At 44.1% G+C, this 15,726-nt stretch overlaps 1 protein-coding gene across 6 annotated transcripts; it reads right to left on the bottom strand.

Moving 5' to 3' along the window:
* Window positions 1-89: 89 nt before the first annotated feature.
* On the bottom strand, window positions 90-15,725 carry GckIII (Germinal centre kinase III). Of its 6 annotated transcripts, none has more exons than XM_043431628.1 (10): window positions 7,437-9,436; window positions 5,145-5,369; window positions 4,528-4,851; window positions 4,262-4,447; window positions 4,024-4,169; window positions 3,583-3,892; window positions 3,185-3,469; window positions 2,849-3,078; window positions 2,760-2,792; window positions 90-2,729 (listed from the first exon to the last, which is right to left on the bottom strand). In XM_043431628.1, the coding sequence occupies exons 1-9, from the start codon at window positions 7,785-7,787 to the stop codon at window positions 2,786-2,788; spliced, it is 2,064 nt and encodes a 687-aa protein (XP_043287563.1). In that variant the 5' UTR covers window positions 7,788-9,436; the 3' UTR covers window positions 90-2,729; window positions 2,760-2,785. The 6 variants fall into 6 exon arrangements, with proteins under 6 accessions (XP_043287563.1, XP_043287560.1, XP_043287562.1 ...); XM_043431625.1 differs by having other exon boundaries at window positions 90-2,792; window positions 7,437-8,124; window positions 9,046-9,436; XM_043431627.1 differs by having other exon boundaries at window positions 90-2,792; window positions 7,437-8,124; window positions 9,311-9,434.
* Window position 15,726: the final 1 nt, after the last annotated feature.

The raw sequence follows: 15,726 nt of genomic DNA, 5'->3' as shown, positions 1-15,726 counted from the left end.
CTGCATGGTCGCATGGTACGTTGCACGCTCGTGTATGTAAACACTGTAATGTATTTTTTCATACAGATAAAATGAAAACTCTGCACAAATTTATTGATATCGATTTATTTTTTTCCTTTTTCATTCAATATTTTGTACACGCCCTCGGCATGCCACATAAAATCAGTATAATACACTCCAATAACATACGCAGCCAAGGTTTCGTTTTATTGGTAAAATACAATATATACATGTATATTGTACTCCACTCGAATATTTCGTTCGTTTGTTTATTTTAATCATGGATTTCTTTCATTTTTTCATATATTCTCATTATTTTGTGTATTACCACGATGTTTCGATAACGGTGAATATTGTGGGGGGTTAATACCCAAAGGGATATAATACAAGGAGGAGAAGGGAAAAGAAAAGAGGGAGGAGGAAAAGAGGTATGCGCGAAATTTGCTCCTATTTCATGAAACCGGTAATTTCTCTTTTTAATTTCTGAGATAATTCGATTTTCAATTTGAATCCATTGAAAGAAAAAATCGTTGGATTCTTGCGACTAATCTACCATACGATTTTTCTTTCCTCCTCCGGAGCGCAAGACTTTTTCTATAAAGGAGGGCGACAATACTAACTTTTTCGTGGTTAACGAATACGAGAAAAAAATAAGGCAATAATAATGGCCACGTAGAAAGATGATGGGGAATAAATAAACGAAAAATCGAGATTTCGACTCGCTTTCTTTCCTTTTCATTTACTTGAATCTCGTTCTTCGCAATGGCAAATATATGCCTCTAATTATTAATAAGATATCGCTTCAAGAAGAAAAAGTAAATAGACAAAAAATACCTAACCCAACCGATGAAACAGCTAATAAAATATAAATTATAACAAGTCTCGCGGTTTTTAAAAGAAATTACTTTCGGAACATTTTTCCTTCGATTCGAAAACAGAATGAATTGTTAAATCTTAGATTTCCCGTGTCGAATGGAAGAAAAATTTAAGAAATAACTTTTTCTTCATTGAAAATAAACAAAAAAAATCAGATTCTTGAAGTATCAGGTGAAAAAAAAAAAAAAACAATTGAAAACAACCGAAAAGGAAAAATGAGCCACGAGAAGGCAAAGAGGGACAGTAATGAGAAACGCCTACAATTAGGTAATATTTAATTCTTAAAGGAATTAATAATGGTCAGGAGACTAGTTAGAACTCTCCTATCCAGCGTTTATTTTTAATTTTTTCGATCGTTTGTTTTCTCCACTCTCACCCCTTGCGAAGCGTGTCTCTATTCGAAATTTGCACGGTTGGAAAGCAAAAAACTGCTTTTATTCAAGATTTTCCAAAAATGTCTACGAACAAATCTCATAAACTAAAAAACTTGCAAATAAAAATAATAAAACGAAGAAGAAACGATGAAGTTGCATTCCAACGATGCAAATTTCAATACTGTATTAATTCTTGCTCGACTACGAAAGATAATGAAAACATAAATCATCTGGGTCATCAGATTTCGCAAAAAAAAATATTTTTCACTTCGAAATTCTGTTTTGGCTCATAATCTAACGTCCCCCCCAAGTTCCAATTGCATAATTTTGCTTCCCATTACTTCTCAACGTCAGCGCAGGCGATTCGCGTCGCTCGAGCCGCGATCCAAAATATTTACATCTTCTAAAAAACGTAATTTTTAAAACATGGCAACATTTCATTGAATTATAACGTATGTATGCGAGAAAATTCAGCAAACATCAAAACTCTCTCAGCGAGCCTCGAAGCAAGGTCGCGAGACTGTTTTTTTTTTCCTCATTCGGGAGCCATTAAAAACTGAATTAAAATGTCCTTCGACAAAAGTTTGAGACATAAAATGACTCTTTTGCCATTTCGGGGGCAGTAACCAATCGCATTGGAGTGACAAGTGAGGGATTTCGCAGACGTACAAAACCACGAAATTAGTTTGAAATTTTCGCAACCAGGCTTGTAAAAGTAGTCAAACAATGAGAGAAGAAACAGGCATACACGAAGGCGAAAATAAATGTTGTCTTCAGGATGAAACGAGCGCTGCGCAGGCGCAGAACTTAATAAAATTCGAACATAAATTGTTTCATCGGGTGTCGATGTTTCTGTCGTCGGGAGCCTGTAGTCGGCGAGGATCGACGGAAACGCCAATATTTCGATTACATAATAAAATCTATCTTAACGCGCTACATACATATTTACAAGGATCCTTTGTACCCGTCGAAAACGGCGAATCCAAAGTCTCGTTTTTAAAACTCTCTTACTCTTTTTACTTTTCTCGCTCGAACAGAGATGAATGGCGAGACAAAAATCCTTAATCGATTTCCAGCAAGTTTCCAAATTTTTCCAGAGCTTTTCGAAGCTTCGGAACTCCCCGAACTCGGATAGAGTTTCAAGGCTTCTACATCTTCAAAGAACTAGCGAAGCTTTTCGGAGGCGTCCGAAGCATTTTCGAGGCTTCCTCATATTCCAGTTTATTTTCTTCTCGGAGGTTGAACGGTGGTAAGGTTTTCTGTGGTGGTGGTGATTGTTGGCGGTGTTTAGGAACTCTCCGTCCGTGTCTGCTGGCACGAAACTCGGATTCGTTATCTCAGAGGCCGATATTCGTATATTTTCTTGCTCCCCTTTTTAAATCCGTTCTTCTTTATTTTCTCCATTCGATTGAAGGATTTGCTCTCTATTCTCCATTGCCTTGCCCCTCTCTTCTTCTTCTTCTTCTTCTTCTTCTTCTTCTTCTTCTTCTTCTTCTTCTTCTTCTTCTTTCGTTACTCTTACGTCCCACGCGTCCCTAACCGCTAACCCAAGCGATCAATAACGACGTATATAAAAGTCGATATTTATGAACCGTTACCTCGGCACAACTTTGTCCATGAGCACTGACAATCGACTGTCCGAATGATTAGCCGGCAGCAAAGCTCTCAACAGTTCTCTCACAAGAGCCTCGCTCATACCTGGGGACGTTCGTTCGGCCAACTCAAAGGCACTCCTCAGTTCGTCTATCGCATTACCGTTTCTACCGATACCGCTAACACCCTCACCGTTATTCTCCCTCGCTGATTGATATTGATATTTACGCTGAAGCTGCAAAACGAAAGGTTTATAATTACATAAAAACGACGACGATTGTAAGGAGGACGTCGTCGAGTATTGGAAAAAAATGAACGAAGTAGCGAAAAATGGTGCGTACCTCGGATAATAATGGCAAGATAACGGAAGAAAGAGCGGCGCTTCGAGGATGATGTTTCGGCTCTTGCGAGCTCCTCGGACGTTGTTTATCCTCGGTAGTTCTATGATCGAGCATTGGTACGACCGGTGGTTCAAGTTTGCTTATTCTTTTCTCACGATTGTTCTTCTCCCTCGGTCGACTTCCCCTCGAATCGCTGTTGTATTCGCTGTACTCGCGGTTTTCACGGTTCTCGCGATTTTCGCGGATGTCGGTAGGCGGCGGTGGCGCCGCCTCGTGAGGCCGGGACTGTAAGAAAAACGCGTTTCAACACTACTCTTTTATGATTCTTGGAAATCGATGAGAATGCTGTGCGAACTTTCGACGTAATACGCGTAAACACGAGAGAAATGATTTTATACCGGTGTATGCTTGGGTTGAACCTCGCGTTGCGAATCCCTCGCAGTGTCACTAGCAGCAAAATGATTCAGTGCCGAATCGTTCGGCGGAGATCTCGAAGCTCCGTTCGATTGCGGCGGCTTCGTTGGCTGCTGCAATTGATGGTTCGCAATGTTTCGGTGATTTCCAGTATGGCTCAGCGTCAACGAGGGCGATTGATCCTCGATCGTTGTCAACAACGGCAAAGGACCTCCTCCACCTTTTCCACCGTGAGGCCCTTTTACCGTCATTATCCAAGGCTCGTCCATGTCACTGTCTTGCTTCGACTCTTCCCTGTTGACATCAATCGCGCTTCGTATTATTCACTATTTATCACAATTTCGTAGTCGAATTCATTTAGTTTACTTTTCTCCTGAGGAATGAGAATGAATCGTTGGGATTTTGGTGTTGAAAAATTGACTTACGAATCTGAATTTTCACTCTCCGTCTCCGATTCTTCGCTTCGCTTTGATTTCCATTTTTTGTACCTGTCGATTAGATCGATGAGGTACGAATTTTTCTTGGCTTTTCGTATGAACTGAAACTTTAGTAATTCCTTCGCTGTCGGTCTCTGAAAACCATGGGGGTTATTAGCAATGTCATCCAAATTGTACAATCAACGATGGTTGATGAACGATTCGTGTGCAGTTTATCGATTATTACATTTTCGGGATCTTTGTTGAGACACGCTTCGACGAATTCTTTAAATTGCTTCGTGTAATTCCCCGTCAATTGGGGCGGATTGTTTTTCGGTATGAGAAATAATACTCTCATTGGATGAAGCTCGCTATTAGGCGGTTCGCCCTTGGCCAATTCAATCGCCGTTATTCCCAGTGACCAAATATCAGCCTGCAATTGAAAAATGAAAAATCAGTAACGAACCAAGAGGAAATCGTTGATCGGACGCAGAGCTCTTTTATTTAATTTACCTTCGAATCGTAGGCCGACTGTTTTATGACTTCCGGTGCCATCCAAAATGGCGTACCGACAAAAGTATTTCTCTTGCTCGTGGTGTTGGTCAATTGTCCGGCAACTCCAAAATCGGCGAGTTTGACGTCCCCCATTTCGCTCAGCAGTACATTAGCAGCTTTAATATCACGATGAAGCTTTCTCTCGCTGTGCAAATAATCGAGGCCCTTGAGTACCTCGCGAAGAATCACAGCGATATGCATCTCCTCGAAGCTTCCAGCTTTCATGAGATCCAGGGCGGATCCACCGCCCAGATACTCCATGATGATCCATAATTTCGTGCCCTGAATCACATTCGAAAAACAAATTTATTTTCATATTCTCCGTTTTTAAAAAATATTTCACGTTCCACAAGCTCTGCTCATTCGTCAAAAATCATTCTTATTTTTCACTCGATAACGATCGTTAAAGCTCGAGCGCTCCGGGTCAGCAAATCCATCTCCCAGCCGATAAGTTTTTGTGCCAAGGGTTAATGGAAGCGTAATAATCGTCATCTCACCCCAGCCCCATTATAATTATTATCAAGTTTACTCTTATTATTATGAGAGTATTGTTTTTTTTATAATTCTTAACGAACCTTGAGATAAGAGCCATAATACTTGGTGACGTAGGGACTGTCGCACTGCGACAGCACCATGATCTCCTGTTGTATGTCCTCGATCTCATCTTCGGCCTCCTCCAGATCAATGATCTTAATCGCAACGACCTGTTGGGTTCTGTTGTCGATGCCCTTGAACACCTCTCCGAAGCTGCCCTTGCCGATTCTCTCCTGCTTCGTGAATATCAGCTCAGGATCGACCTTCTGTAAAGCAAAGGCCGAAAATGACGTTCAACAATTCGACAAGCCGATAGGAACCGTGAATATTCTTAAATTTTCATTTTTAAGGAGTATCGAGTAAGGACTCGAGTCGCTTTCGAGTCGCTGCGGAGTTTCTTTGAGAAAAATGGATTTAAAAAATAGGCGGAGGATCAATTGTCATTTCACTGCGAAATTGGGTTATTCGAGGGCACACTGTTTTGGCACCGGGTCAACCGTCCTGACAGGGGGGGGGGGGGGGGGATTTGGTCGGTCGAGTGCCATTTTTCACTCGTATCTTTCGTGCTTCGCCAAGATATGTGCAATCCCCGAGAGGAGAAAGATGCAATGCGGTTCGCCTTGGCTCCCTTCGTCGCGTTAATCGCGCCATTGGAGGATCAACTTTAACGTTGATACAACAAAAACATATTTATTTGACAATAAGGTGGTTTTATGGTGAGACATGTGCACCGTTCGTAGGAATATTGACGAGGAATTTTTATCGCTCCTGTCTTTGGCCGACCTCGCGTTATTTGTGCGCGGATAAACGAGCGATTTTATATACGCTCATCCGCAACAACGTCCCGTTTTCCACGGGATCTTCGTATTTTTTAATTTCACACGCATACGCGCTCCGTGAACGATTAAAAATGAATTAAAAAATGCAATCGAGCTACACCGAGCAGCGAGGATAGTGTTTTACGGGTCGAGCCCGCGTTCGTGTGCGGAGGACGAACGGGAGAGCTGCGCTGCTCACTTCGTGTACGCGAGCGACGACGTCAGGTTAACGGGACATTTTCTAATACCGCGTTGGAACGCGCGCCGTTGCACGGCCAACTGCTCTTTTCTCTCAATCTTCTGCCCCCCCCTGCGCCGCTCTCTCTCTCTCGAGCTAGCTGCGTCCTTCGCCCCTGTTCCATGTTGCCACGTTGACGGACGTACACCTTTTGATTATTTATAATTTCGCAATCCCCCGGACCGATTGACTCATTCATTTATTTATAAAATTACGAAGAATTTGCGCAGGAGACGCTTCCAATTGCTCGTTTGAAAGAAAAATTCTCCTTCGTCGAGATTCCTCAATCGTTTCGATTTCAATTGTCGTAGAATTTCTCCTCGCTCCGCCGGAGTTGGATCAATCGCGAGGCCACTTACGCGTTAAAACGCCTTTGACACTTATAAATATTCCGAACGGAGAGGCTCTTCCGAAGACACTCCTCGCTCATTAATATACGCGCATTCTCGATCTAACGCTGCTGCAACTCCGCCACTACTCTCTCGACTGTACTCGTAGGATTGAACCGTTACGCGAGTTTGATTTTCAATTCAAAAGACATCGCGAAGCATACACGCGGCACACGCACGGACGCGAGGAATTTCACGTTACATTTTCAAACCCGATCGCCGACCCATTTTTCTTTGTACTCATCTCTCAATCCATTTTTTAACGCTAGAAAAAAAGCTAGACCGATAACAAGGAACTTGGGTCGCAATCACTATCTCGCGAGTTCACGTTCGACCGCTTTTCACGCGATTGTCCCGCTTTTCCAAGTTAAATTAGACGAGAAAATTAGCCGGAGAGATAAAAAAGGAAATTCGAAGGAGCCGACAACACTCTCTTTTACCAAAGCGATTGGCCTCTGCTTTGGAATTTTTCGAGATTAAAATAAAACGTGCACCAACTCCAACGCTGTTTGCCCCTTTTTCATAATTTTCTTATCGCGAGCTCTCGCTCCCGATAAACAGAACAAACGTCGCGACTCATCTTTACGCGTAATTTCGCCCCGTTGCTCGTTCTCGAGAAAAATACTGCTAAATTACGGCGTCTCAGTCTCGTCTCCTTTTTTCGCATTTTCGTATCGGTGTCCCCGTCAACGCGGCGTGATTAACGGGCCTCGTTTTCGCGTAATCGATTACGCGATTCCAATCGTCCGGGCGTTCCATTTTCGAGGCTTTTTTGGAGGAAATTTTTTTACGTTAAATCCCCCGTTTAGCTCGTGTCGAGGAATTTTGGGGCTCCTCGCGCGATTGAGAGGAGCGTTAGAAAAAAAACGGTTTTTCGCAGAGACTCACCGAAGGTGCGTTAACTCGTGGATTCGTGCCGGGACGGGAACGCGGAAGTGAATTGCTCTTGGTTGAGGATGCGACGGAATTGGAGGGTGGTTGATAGCTCAGTCTGTGAGCGGAAGTCGCCGGAGAAGTGGCCGGAGGAGGTGGCGGTGGATGAGAAAGAGGTCTGCCTCGTCTTTGTTGTTGATTCGCTTGGTTTTGGCTCGGCTGTTGTTGATTTTGCGGGGACTGAAACTGCGTCCAGGATTGACGAGGCGCGTATCCGACGTATCCACCGGATATGAACTGCGCCGAGCCGTTTAGGTGCGGCGGTGCCATCACCGCGGTTTGTTGAGGCTGCCCACCGTTTCGCATCTTCCGACTCTTTTTTACCACTCGCTTTTCAAACTTACTTCCGATCACTCAGTGGCCCTTGTCTTTCATTTATTTCCCGGGGAGATGCTCAACGATGTTTTATCGCATTCCTCGAATCGTCGTTCGCGCACGGACAATTATTTCCAAAATATCTCTCGCGACTCGCCGCTCGGTCACTTCTCCAAATGTATTTTTATCGCGATAAGATTGGAGGACGGCGTTCCTGAACTCGATAAGCGCCGCATCGCTACTACGCTTTACTTTTTTTTTCTCTCGATCCCCGCACACTCGGAATACAATCTCGTTCCCACTTTGATCAAATAATCCTCCTTAAGATCTGCACATTTTTAGTCTTCAATGAGAAGCCAAAAAAACAACCGCGACCGAGACAAGATCGTATCGCGCTTTCATTCTTCATAATCCAATAGATATTTTCATTCGGCGGGATTCTATTTTATACGGAGACTACTTTCCTCATCGCCTTGTAGGATCGAGGATTCGGAAACGATCGCGCGATCGATCGTGTAACCGGAAATTCGAAAATCGAAGCAAAAAGTTGTTTTCCTCGGAACGTCTTCGCGAGATCCGAGTTTTAAAAACGATTACGAAAAGGCTACGATTCGGGGGGGGCGAACGAACCGATCCCGCTCGATTCCGGAGGGGGATTATTACCGTGATATCCGATTAATTTATATAACGCTCCCTTTCTCGGTTAGCGAATAAGTGGGCGGGGGTGAAAGAGAGTGGGAGAAGCCTCGGTGAAAGTGAACCGGAGTCGAACGTCGTTGTTCCATTCGATAGCAACGATAAATGTTGTTCAAACGTTTTCAAAAGCCGAAGGAATCGCCCGGAATAGAAAAGAATGAGGCCCCGATCGGTAACCGGTTCGAAAAATAATTGGACGATAAAAAAAAAGAGGAAAAATTTCTTTAAATATTATTCGGATCGGCGGCTCATCAAGGTTTTTCTCGAAGGAACTATGATTTAGAGGTGGGCGTGTCGAGAACACGCCTGCACCTCGACGAGGTGAATAATTATTTCGAGCAAACCTCACGACTGCAGGTTGCATACAAAATACACAGTATGCGGACTCGTCTTTGAATCCTCCCCCGCGGCTCACCGGCGTATACCAATCTCCTCGTACATTATTCCGCGCACGATTTTAGCGATCTCCGCAACGCCGTCGATTTTATGCTCTGAATCATTTTCGCCTACCGAGGTGAATTATCCTACCGTGCCCGAAAGCACACTGCCTCACTTGTTTTTTCTTCTTCCTCCTCTACGCGCGGAGATCCCCGGGATCAACTTTTACCGATTTCTTCCGCTTATCGCGAGATTTTCTGACCGATTTTCCTTCCCGGTATCGCTATTTTGTCTCAAAATCCTCGAATGACGTGCACGGAGCAGGAGTTTTGGTGGGACGAGAAAACTTGAGAATCCCTAAGAATCAACCCCCAGCATCGTGTCTAGGTGGCGCCATGTCGCAAAGGCCAACTAAATAATTTTGAGCTTCGATCCAGCACCTCCGCGATCAACGGGCACTTTATCCATGGGAGAAAAATCAAAGGAACTCGGGACGCGTACACCTCTCGCGTAGGAAAAATCGCGTTACCGATCTCGGCCGAACGCCGACTACCGACTGACAGAACGGACAGAGCGCGGTGAACGCGTCGAAAGGTGCGGGAGTCACGGTCCCCTCCCTCTCCCTTTTCCGCTCCTCGGTCCCTCTCGCTCGCGCGCGCGGTTATATGCTCGTGGACGTCGTCGTTGCGGATCCGGTCGTGACTGCCAGCGAAGCAAGACCGTTTGTAAAATGTTGCGAGTGGGGGCCACGCAACGACGATATTCGTAGGCTTGAGGAAAATTCCTTCGGTCTTGGCGCGGCGGCGCCGATCGTAATCGCGGCTCGAACCTTCCAAAAACCGTCGCTGTTCGTTCTCTCTCTTTTCAAATTCACTTTCGATCTGTTGTCCTGCACACTGAACGATAAACGAAAAAATTTGAAAAACATCGCTTCAAAATATTCCTCGAAGACGAGAGCGAGTTCGAAAACACAACGAACGATATCCCATCATTCGACATGCCGCCGTTCAAAACAAAAGCGATTCCGCACTCGTTCGGTCTTTGTGTGTTTTTGATGAAAAAAGCGACGAAAATATTGAGATTTCTATGAAAACGGGGGGGCCCGCACCTCCCCGCAATGTTTTTTCCACCATCTCATAAGTGGAATAAACCTTTGAGATAAGATCGATAAATATCGATGAAAATAAAATGAAAAATGGCGGGAAGGATGGGGAGAGGAAAGAGGAGCAAAGAAAATGGGCAAAAATGTGGAAAAAAAACCGGAAAAGTTGAAAAAGTCGTACAGACCGGTAGAGGAGAGTTGAATTAAAAATGCACGTGTGCATTAACCGAGTCGAGAACGAGTCTGCCGTCGGACTTTCGCAACAGGAGAAGTTTTTTTTAAAAAATCGGTAGCACGATACTCTCCGGCGGAGTGCGAGGCCCAAGGAATAGAGAGAGAGAGAGAGGAATAGCTCGGTCTGCAGGGCATGCACGGTCGAGTGAAAGGCGACGAGGACGACGACGACGGAGACGAGGACGACGACGACGACGACGACGAAACGTATCGTAGGCTCGTCCGTCACTCTCGTGCATATACACGTTGCACGACTATCCATACAGAACGGAAAAATGTTTGTAACGGTTACCGAGCGCGTTGGGCCGAGCTTCCGTGTACCGTTTCTTCGATCGAGTCTCTCTCTCTGCCAGCAGACGAAAACAAAAGCAAAAGAAAAACATTGGAGAATTTTTTTTCTCTCGAAGCTCAATGATTATTCATTCGTCGATTCGGCTTCGAATCTTAACGAATTAACGCACGAGCAGCTTTTCCCGCTCAAACTCGTATTTCGGGGTTCAACATTTTCGCGCTTTCCAATTTCGCAACTACGATCGTTACTCCTTGTGATAAAACACTCACCGTTCTCGGGTCGAGAGTCTCTCGAGGATTGAAATGAGCAACGTTGTTGTTTAATCGATTGTCCTCGTCGCTGTTCGCTGCTCCGTTGCCTCGCTCGTTACGCGTCGAACTGTTTCGACCACGAGCCTCGTGGCCGTTGTTATTTTTGCCATATTTGTGGAGAATCATCGCGGCGAACATGCTCTTTCGCTCGTCTAATCGAGCCACCAAACTCGCGCGTACTTTCTTCCGGGACGAAGCGTTACGATTCGCGCTAAAGAATAAAAATAAAAAAAGGAGGCTCGATGATCTAACTCGAGCGCGCCGCTGAGCTTCTCTGCTCTATCTCCCTGCGGAGGACAATGAACCGCCCAAATAATGCCGGACACGACGCGATTCCGATGAAGAAATACATTTCTTCGTCACACACTGAATACCGCCCTACTTTCTGCATTCCTCGATCCAATAAAAATGTTAATCAATAAACGGCTTGTCAGTGTCGATAGAAATGTTCATTCCTTCCTCGAACAGCCTCATCCTCTTCCCCCCCGGTCTCCCATTTTACCCCGACGCGTTTGCACACAATGAGAAAAAAACGTAAACACAAACAGAGTTGGAACACATCGAGGACACGTTCGAGAGCTTATCCGAAAGCGTCTGGAGGAGACAAAGAGCGGGAACGTATTGAGTAACGAGATTAAGTCATGTGTATACAAACATAATAAAAGAGTCTTTTGTGCTGTTGCATGTTGAATTTATCGACAGCAGTCGCTCCCCGAGAGAAAAGACTGCGCGCTATTATTTTCAACTTTCAACGGTTCTCTATCGCTCTCCGTTTCTCCGTATAGAGCACGTGGCAAACTTTTTTTGCCTGCTCTTCTCTCCTCGCGGTATCGTTGCTCGAGAGAGAGAGAGAGAGAGAGCGAGGAGCGTCAAGTACGACTGATATACGAAAGGGATTCGCGCCGTGAAATTTTCATGCGGCGAGCTCAACGAACCGATCTTTTCTTCCTAAAATAGTTTGCCAAATGGTCCAGGGATCGATACGCAGGTAAACTCGCCGCACGATATTCCACTCGAAATGCTTTTCCTCCGTCCCATCTCCCTCCTCAACCTTTATGCATACACGTACCCGGATACATGCCATGCGATAATGGAATTTCGATTGCGGAGTCAACGACTCCCTCCCGACCAATGAACACACGAGACTCCTTTATTCCTCCCGAAATTTTATTCCTTCGACTCGAATTATTATTTGCGGCTAAATCCTCAACTGATTAACGCGAGTTTCGTATCGAGGCTTTAAAACAGTCTCGTTTTTATCGCCAGAGTTCAACAATTGGACTTCAGGGTTACAATGCAATTGGAAGGATTAGTTTGCTTCGGTTCAGGCTTGTTTTAGTCGCTCGAGGTTTACTCGACTCGATTCGAGTCTGTCTCTGTTAGTTTGGATTCCTTTTGCTCAGTTGAGATTCGTTTTTTATAATATTCTAATAAATTCGCGTTCGCCAATGAAATTTGTGTTGGAAAATATTTGCAGATTTAAAAGTTTCGAATTAGCTCTGGACTCGTGTCGATATTCCATTAAAAAAATTATTTGTCCATGTTAAAATGTAAATTTGAGCATGTTCGATCGAACAGAAATGCGCATTGAAACGGAATACCCTTTTTGGCCTTAATTTTCAAATGCTAAATTCGCTGCACACGAATTTCGTTCGCGTTTCTCGATTATTTAAAAACTCTTCGCATTTGCTCGTCTTTGATTCGTTACAAATGGAAAATAATTAGCGGATTTTGCGATTCGAAAACGAGGAGCAAGAGCCCGCGGCTGACGGACGCGCGTCGACTGAGGCTTCGACTCCTTTGCGGCGTTCCAAGGGACGAAGGAGAAAATCCGAGCCGGCGCAACCCTCCGAGACGGCGTTTCCAACCCCCGCCGGTACCAACGACGCCTCTCTTGCCGCAACTCATTCCCCTTCGCTCGCTCTTTTCTATTTTTATCGCCCGGTTAGCCAGTTCATTTTTCCACTTTTTTTTATCCGGCCGCAAGCCGACGGGAGTGTCAAATCGACGGAGTTTCGAGAGGGGAATCGTTCTTCGGGGGGGGAGTCCCGAAAAAATATTGTGAAAATTGCTAGTTTTTTAATTTTCCCGGTACTTTTCGGCTCTACTGGGAAACGGTACAGTGCTAATTTCGAGGTTCGAGTTTTCGTCCAGACATAAAAAGAAAAAGAAGCGAGATCGATAAATCTTGAAGGAATTTGATGGAAGCAGAAAGGTTCGCTGTGGGGTTTGTCGCGTGTATTTCGAAGGATACGCGGAGAAAGAGGGAGAGCGAGAAAGAGAGAGGAGCTCTGGGCATCGACCGTCTGGGCCGAAGACGTTCTTAAGCTCCTTTGGGGCAAGGACCTTGGTTATCTACGACGCGAAAATTCCTCCCCATCTCGAGCAATAATTTCCAGCCCCGATTGTCTCTCGTTTCTCCCCTCGTCGCACTTGCATTTTTATGCTGCCTCCTCGTGCTTAGCCCGAGTGTCTCGAAGACCGGTATACGAACTTCAAATTATTTCCTCATGAGGTCAAGGTCGGGACGGGAGTTAAAAAAAAAATACTGGCACCGGTCTGAGCGGATCAAACATTCCAAAACCAAACATTCCAATAGTTTTTTCATTTTTATCTGAATGAAATCAACCGGCAATGATTCGATGAACGTCGTTGTTCCGAGTGAGCCAAAATCCTCTTCGAAACACCCCAACGAAACTCCGGTGCGTCGATACTTTCCAAAATCATTTTTTTTTCCTTATTTTTCAATTGAGAAACTCAATGTTGAAATTTTATCTTGCTCCCTTCGGAGCAAAAAATTCTGTGATGAGATTGCCAAGTAACGTGAAATTCGGCGAAAGAAAAGTCCGATAAATTGCTGAGAATCGAGTAAGAACGCTGCTTCACCGCATTTTCAAAATAAACAATGTAAAGCGTACGAAAAAAAAAAGAAAGCGGGGACGAAACACGTGCGCGTTGGTACGCGAAATGAGAGTTTGCCAGCCGCCCCCTCCCCACCCGGGGGAGGTGGCGGCGAAGCCGTACACGATCCCCTCGCGCGTGTGGTCCGAACGAGTGAAATTCACCACCACCCTCTCGCAGCAGCCAAGCACCATCTCTCGATCGATATGGCCGAGCGTGTGCCAGACGCCTGAGGAATATACAATTTTTCTTAATTTTCCGTCTCTTTTTCGTTCAAAAGTATTTCTCACTCGCCGCGCATCGATCATCAATCGTAATACAATAAGCAGACGATTTTTTGCAAGAAAAAACAAGTCACAGCGCTGATAAAGTCAAAAATAAAATAACGCGATACTGCCAACAATTTTTCTGCACAGATAAGATTCCATTTCTCGTTGATTCAGAGACCATTTTGACGCATTTCCGGTTTGGACGCTCGTAGTTTTCGCAGTACGACTATAATACTATTTCTCGAGACGTCGTTCGTTACATACATCTTTGATGACAGAATTTTTTTCTGACGTTTATAAAAATTCATATTTCGAGGATTTATTCGTTTTTCAACTCATTCAATTACATTTTACGTGGTGTTCAATGGAATCGCGTATCGTGTACGTAAATCGTATAAGAAATTTAAATCATCACCCGCGATGATTTTGGATTTTATTTCGTTTTCCTTGATACGCAATTAAATTCGGCACAAAAGCTAAACGAGTTTTGAATCACACACTGGGACGATTATTTCGAAATGATACGAAAAGTCAACAGAATTGAAAATATCGCCGATTATTGTACAATCAAGTATTACAATGTATGACAATATTTGGATTGCTTCGAGAAAGAATAGAATTATATATCATACTTTATCCGTTGGGCAATTAAAATATAGTAGAAGGAAGTGAAATTGTTGAAATAAAAAGTACAGGATAACGAATATTTTGGCGGAAATGGTGGAAACATTGAGTGTAGATTTGACAGTTTGCCAGCTGTGCGCGCCCGTCGAAAGAGGTTAGGTTATGTATCAAGCTTTGGTCAACCTCGCACTTTTTTTTACGTATTTGTACAAGATCAACGGAATAAGTAAAAAAAAAATCAAAATGGCGGTATAAGATGGAGGCAAAAGAATGTTGAGAGGAAAAGCAATAATAGGAGAATAATAAATTGTAGGAAATGTAAAAAAAAATGGACTCACCTCGTTGAAGGCCATCTTCTTCGTTATGCTTCCGGGTTTACGGGTTTTTCCGGCGCCCACTTGTCCCACCGTTTGTTCTTAAAGACTCGATCCTTGGGACCGGTTTCCGAGGATTTAACAATTATTCCTGGTGATAAAATATCGAGGCGCATACCTCGATCTCGTATCTTTTTTTCTTCGAGTCTATCTCAAGGAATTCTCGGGGAGACATCGATGACACGATGTCACGAGAGAATAAAAGAGAGAAAGACGGAGGGTTTGTAATACGACACTTTTGTTAAATAAAGGTTGGTAGAAGCCTTAGCACACGTAATTCTGCGGCGCGAGACACCTTGACCCTTATTCCCCCAGCGACCAAAACCGGATAAAAAATGGAACTCGAAGTGTTTTGGTGTCCCCGAAAAGTCGAAATCGCAATTTTGTTAAAAAAATACTGCAATCCTCAGGTGGGAACCCCTCGCGCGTTCTTGAAACAAAAAAATCGTCCCCCACCACGAACTCTTGAAACTTCCGTAAGCAATTTTTTATTTTTTTTAATACGATCGATCTTTATCGCGTTTGTGGCGGATTTACCGCAGGTTCTTCCGACTAAAGGTTATTGTTTATATTTTTGTTCATCGTTCTTACGGAGTAAACTTCTTGGCACTTGAGGGATTAGAATTTAAAGCACTGTGAGGTTATTCTTGATTGTGTGTTGGGGTTTTTTTTAACTCACGTATTTACGCACCGAAGCGATTGCCGCAAACAGTTGGCCGCCATTTTGCTGTTCGATGCGGCGATCAGCA

Source organism: Venturia canescens, chromosome 11 (genome assembly GCF_019457755.1).
Source record: "Venturia canescens isolate UGA chromosome 11, ASM1945775v1, whole genome shotgun sequence".
NCBI lineage: Eukaryota > Metazoa > Arthropoda > Insecta > Hymenoptera > Ichneumonidae > Venturia > Venturia canescens.
The sequence above is the reverse complement of the archived record's forward strand: the minus strand, read 5'-3'. Positions and strand labels throughout refer to the sequence as shown.